General features: G+C 38.7%; 1 protein-coding gene across 3 annotated transcripts; it reads right to left on the reverse strand.

Moving 5' to 3' along the window:
- Positions 1-201: 201 nt before the first annotated feature.
- Positions 202-5,462, reverse strand: LOC107822253 (protein LONGIFOLIA 1). 3 transcript variants are annotated; one of them, XM_075221523.1, is made up of 5 exons: positions 5,191-5,462; positions 3,385-3,557; positions 1,772-3,292; positions 1,483-1,672; positions 202-1,119 (listed from the first exon to the last, which is right to left on the reverse strand). In XM_075221523.1, exons 2-5 carry the CDS (start codon positions 3,502-3,504, stop codon positions 539-541), a joined length of 2,412 nt encoding a protein of 803 aa, XP_075077624.1. In that variant the 5' UTR covers positions 3,505-3,557; positions 5,191-5,462; the 3' UTR covers positions 202-538. The 3 variants fall into 3 exon arrangements, with proteins under 3 accessions (XP_075077624.1, XP_016504262.2, XP_075077623.1); XM_016648776.2 differs by having other exon boundaries at positions 202-1,128; XM_075221522.1 differs by lacking the exon at positions 5,191-5,462 and adding an exon at positions 4,424-4,447 and having other exon boundaries at positions 202-1,128.
- Between the last annotated feature and the right edge of the window lie 637 nt (positions 5,463-6,099).

Below are 6,099 nucleotides of genomic sequence, written 5' to 3' on the forward strand. Positions count from 1 at the left end.
CCAAAGTAGAGGAATTGAAGTACTACTGTTTTTCAAGGTATAGAGATACACTAAACAACCCTTTTTGCTTTTCTAAAGTTGCTAGGGTGCAAGTGTTTTTTGCCAGCCAATCAAAAAAGGAAATCAGAAAATGATGACAACTCAACACAAAATCATGTTATCAACCCTTAAACATTAGTAAAATCACCAAATATGCACCACTTTCCCCAAAGGGTCAAAATTTAATTTACTTCAGTAATTCAGTCACATGATAAGCAAAAAAATCTGCCAACTAACTCAAACTTATGCATTTCACAGAAAGAAAGAAAGAAAGAAAGAAAGATCTCCAAACTCCAGTCCAGTCTCTAACAACACTTTCCCCATTTTTACATCTTGGAAAGTGACCATTCCATTACAACAGCTTAGTAATTACCTAGGTAGTCAAGAATCAATAGGAACCAAAACCTAAAACGTGGAAAAACAAATTTAAAAGAAAGGAAAAAGCAAGCAATAAGGAGCCTTCTCAATGTAGTTATCCTGCCAACTTTTGTTTACTGGCTTAGAAAACTAACTTCCTACACAGGGCTGTTAAGAGGGTCGTTTTGCAGCCGAACTCAGCAAGGTCTTGGATCGTTTCGACTATTAAATCCTTGAATATCTGCCTTTCCATGTCCAAGACCGCCTCGGACACCTCCACCAGACAGTCTCCCCAACCATTGACTGTGTCTTGAGCCAGGTCTTTCTTGAGAACTTCACAAATGATCTCGACCAAGTTGTTACCACTTTCACGTTCTTGGATTTTTTGGAACTCAGTCCAAACATTCTCCACTGATGGCTTTGCGATAGATGAACCTGACCAGGAGAATGCTTTCCAAGGGGGGAGTTGCCTGTTTCTATCAAGAATTTCAGTGATAGTGTCAAAGATCAGCTTTCTTTCGAGTATGGAGACTTTGGAAGTGTCCTTTCCTTTGAGATATTGCTGCTTCTCCAATAATAAAAATATATCAGATTCCTCAGGCAGATATTGGGAAGCTCTAAGGATGTCTGAAATGTAACTAAGAAGAGAGTCATCCGTTGAATCTTCATACTTTGATCGGACAGGTGAAAGTGCCGAGATCCATATTTCTTCCTCCGATTCCCCTGAAACATCTGATTTAGTTTTTAAGTAACATTAGCAATAACCCAAGAAGAAATATGGCAAGCTTGTCTAATATATTTAACTTCCTATGAATCACCAGTAGAGCTCAATAAATACCTTCCATATGCAGAGAAGGCATCCTAACCATTCTTAACCTCAATATTATGGTAATGCGTGTTACTTTTATCAACTTGGTAATTTCCTCATTAATGCTCTTTTGTGGAAATACAAGTTTAAACTAATGTAAAAATGTATTTGAGGAAAGATTTAAAATGAATAACCAGATGACTGATTAGAAGACAAGAACCAGAGGGATCAGGGTTATGTTATGTAAAACAAGATTTGAAGAAACCATAACTGTTTACCTTTGAAATCGATGTTCCTTTTCATGATAGGAGAAGGGGAAGGTGAGTCGTCCCTGTAGAACGACGAGTCAAGAACTGACACCGGACTCGGTTGTGATTCAGGGGCATTCATCTCTGCTATGCTATTAAGCAGCTTATCGCACCTTTCCAAAAGGCTCCTTCCTTCATTGTAATCCTCCAAATTAGATCTCTATAATGCCATTTCAAAAAACAACAATTAGAATCAAGTCCTTAGTGATTACTGTATTTTCTCTTAAGATTAATTCAGTTACTTAATTTGTTACTATACCTCCGCATCAGTTTGTAAAGATGAGCTAACAGTGCTTTCAGAAATGGACGATGACTCGTCCTCTGTAACAAAGGTTGTGATCTTCTCTTTCTGCTTAATCTCTGCCATTTCTCTCTTGTTTCTAGGTGATCCCTTTGTGACATTTTGCTCCAAACTGCCTCTCCTCGAGCTAAGCTTTGGTGATTGTACTGGAGAACCTCTTCGATTCTCAATTGGCTCTCCTGCTCTTCTACGAGTCTCAACATTCAAGTTCTTTGGTTTGGCCACAGAGTTGGAAAGCCTCACACTGTTTTCTCTTTGGGTTGGCGAGCCGGAATCTCTAGCTCTTAGTGGACTCCGAGCATTTCGTTCAGAAGCAGGTCGTTCCCGATATGGGCTCACCGATGGAAGACTTTCACTGGAGAGATTAGGTCTCCGACCAATGACATTTCGGCTTCTCATATTTGATGGGGGTGTAACATTTGCCATTCTTCTCTGGCTTGGTGAAACTGATCTTGAAGGCCTCATGAGGACTATTGGGGACTCATCAGATGAGTAAGTTGGGTCGTATACAAAATTCCGGTGGCCAATCTGCTCCGATGGTCTTTTGGTATGTAGGAGCCCTTTGAGTTGCAAAGCCTCAAGGATTTGCTTCAAGGTCTCAAGATCTTTAGAAGGCTCATCAATTCCTCTCATCTTCAATCTCTTGTCTATCTCACAATAGAGTGAGACTGTTTGCTTTGGCTCTGGAAAAATGTCTGCTGTATCAAAGAAACACTTTCTGTGTTGAGGTGACTTCCACGGTGATGAATTTAAACGTCTGTTCGAAGCCTTTGGTCTTTCAATCTTCTCGTTCTTCAGAGGATATCCCATCCGGTCCATGGGTCTGGCATTTGACATTGAGCTTCTACGTTCATTCGCTGCATTGTCTTTCATTGCATTGTTTGATATGTTAGATCGAGGATGGTTTAGCTCTTTCAAATCCACATGGTTTCTGTCCACAAAACGACCATTAAACAAGTCTCTTGAGACTCTGGATTCTGATGCAGATCTTCGCAGCTCTGCTTGCGGCAGAGCTTCTGGGCTTGAGTGGGGTAATGGTTCAAGTCCCATTAGCCGAGCAATGACACTCGGGCAAGGACGCTGATTGTCGTCACCATCAGCTCCGTCCTCTGTGTTCTCACCTCTGTTTGCTGATAGAGTTGAAGACTTTGTTCGTAGCTCCCTCGGCCGAAGACTTCCTTTAGCATCAATAACAGCTCTGCTGTCCAGTGAGAGCCTCGGAGCTTCTTTGCAAAACTTCCACGAAGACCTCGTCCCATCTTTCACTTCAAATATAGGAAGAGGGAGTGGTGATTTTGGCGGTGTCTCTACCAGGACAGAAACAGCTGGCTCGACAGGGCTGACCTCTGCTGGTGGCTGCTTGGATCGGTCTGGACTTGGTGTTTCTCCAGGTCTTGCAAGCTGTGGTTTCCCTAGCTCCTTTGAAACTGCCGGTGATGCGACAAACTTATCATCGGGCTCTGACGCATCATCAACAACCTGAAAATTCAAAGAAGCACTCTCAAGTCATCCACCATTATAAGCAATGCCGACATCCAAACACAAAAATGAATAATCTAAGAAACTTCTACCGCGAAATGTGGCAAGCGTTTGGTGGCATAAAGTCTCTTCCCAGCTAAAATGTGATTGCGGTCAAAGATCTGAAGAAATCCAGCCATACAACCCATTCTCCTATCATCCACACCGTCCATGTTGCACACACCAGCAAAAAGCGTTGGATCTACTACTTTATTTATAATAGCTCCTGTTGAATATTAATGGTTAGTCCATTTACAGAGAAACAGCGTCACTTAAATAACCAATTATTATGAGAACTGCAGAACTGCCTCCATTAAGATGAAGGAGACACCTCTATGTAATTTGAGATAGCCCATAGATCATAGGACTGAAGAAAAAAAAAATCAAGATGGTCTCTTTTTTTTCACTACAATGGCAAACAACAACAACGACCCGGTGAAATCCCACTAGTAGGGTCTGGGAAGGGTAGTGTGTACGCAGACCTAACCCTACCCGAGAGGGAGTAGAGAGGCTGTTTCCGAAAGACCCTCGACTCAAGAAGACGAAAAGAGACGATATCAGTATCACCAATAGAAACCATAGAAAAAATAACATCATGGAAATGAGAAAGTAAATGCAATGGCATTGAACTCTATTTATCTTAATACTGCTCAAGAATCAGAATAAAGAGCAAAGAGAAGAAGAGCATTTTTCTTTAGATTCTTCTTATAGGATATTAGAGGCGGAGTCAGAATTTCAAATTTATGGGTTCGGGATACTAATCGTTTTAAGTTACTTGGTTCTAAATTAATAATCTATACATATTTAATGATTTTTAAAGACAAATACCAGGTTCGAACCCAAGCTACTACTCCTCGGACGCTCTAGCTCCGCCCCTTAGGAAATATTACCCATTCAACTATCCGAGTATGAACAGTCATTCCGTTCAACTTGGTGCACTATATATATACATATATACACACACACACACACACACACACACACACACACACACACACACACACACCCCAGATTCAAAAGAAAGTAGCAAATGCAGCTAAAACTTAATGGGATCTGCAATTTAGTGAAAAACCAAAAAAGAAAAAGTCAAACCAATTAGCTTTCCAGATTTGTGTTTGCACTTCTAAATGATAACAAGAACCAAAACTCTAGCAAACACTTGATTAAAAAAAAACTCCTACGATTTCTCAACTTCAAGAACATTTTCATTTTCAAGATTTTATAAATGCACAATGCCATTCAATAGAAGCAATGTACACACTCTCACATTTCTTAAAAAGGAAAAAGAAAAGAGATCCTTTAATTGGTTTTGTGTCTCCTTCAATTTGGAAACTCATTCAAGGAAGTAACGGTAATCAAAAAACACACATTTATAGAAACCCAATGAGTTAAAAATCACACCTTTACAGAAATTTCTCCACATTGTATTGTGCATTTTTTTCACAAATCCAATCACAAAATGGAGATGAATGCTAAAAAATGTAGAAGAAGAAAATCATGCCTAAATCACTCAAGAAAAAAAAGGTCAATGAAAATCACACATTTAAACAAACCCAATGAGGTAAAAATCATACCTTTAGCACAATTTTTTGCTCATTTTATTGTAATAAATTTTTTTTAACTAATTCATTCACAATATGGAGATTAATGCTGGAAAAAAAAGAGGAACCCAATAGTGAAAAGAAGAAGAAATCAACAAAAGAACACACATTTAAACAAACCCAATGAGGTAAAAATCACACCTTTACACAAAATTTTAGCTAATTTTCTTGTGAACTTTTGACCAATTCAATCACAAAATGGAGATTAATGTCGAAAAAGAAAGGAGCCCAATTGGGAAAAGAGTAAGAAAATCATGCCTGGAGCTTGAACACAAAGAGTTATACAGATCTGAAGCTGAAACTGCTGTGTAAAGACACTAGACTATTCAAGAAAAGAAAGTGGCCATTCATGGTTATAATGATTATATAAATTTGGCTATTTTCTTGCTAAGAAAAAGGTTATTTTGGCAAATGTGAGTTTAGCTATGGAAGTTCCAATTTTATTTCCACCGAACCATTGAAGAAGAAACAAGGAGTAAAGGGGCGAGAGAGGAGCCGGGTGGGTGGGGGGGAGAGAGATTAGAGAAGAGTGTGTGGGGGAGTGAGTGATATATTGGTTAGAAATCAGCTCAGAAAGCCAGGTGGGGGTGGGGTGGTGTGGGAGTGGGGGTGTTTCGGGGGAGGCGGGGGATCATTGTTTTGTGTTTGCCAACTTTCAAGAACTTAGACCGTCAAAAGGGCAATTAAGAATTAATTATATTAAATTATAGAAGAAAGAAAGAAAGAAGTAAAATGTAGAAGGAAGAAAGAAGTAAAATGAAACAACAGATGCCAAAAAAACAAGTAGTCTACTTTTTTTCTATATGAATATGAGTTTCTAATTCACTAATCTGATTATTTAAGATTTAACTGTAGTTTGATTCTCGAAAAGCGAAATATGACAAATAAAAGTGAGCGGAGTAAGTACTTGTCATGTCAACCCACTAAAGTTTTGTCAGGAATTCAAGACTTGAATTTAGGATTGTTTAACCAAAGAATTAGATTCTCAGTCAAAGCCTATTCTTAGAAGTACTCGGGTTACTGATAATCAAGAAATTCAATATTCTCTCAAAAATAAGAAAGAAAATTAGAGTTAGAAATAACAAAGTAATCAATAGAAAGTACAAAAAAGTAATTATATTCCAATGTTCATCACAATTTGTCTTTACAAGTGAAATTCCCTTCCCT

Source organism: Nicotiana tabacum, chromosome 9, assembly GCF_000715075.1.
Source record: "Nicotiana tabacum cultivar K326 chromosome 9, ASM71507v2, whole genome shotgun sequence".
Lineage (NCBI taxonomy): Eukaryota > Viridiplantae > Streptophyta > Magnoliopsida > Solanales > Solanaceae > Nicotiana > Nicotiana tabacum.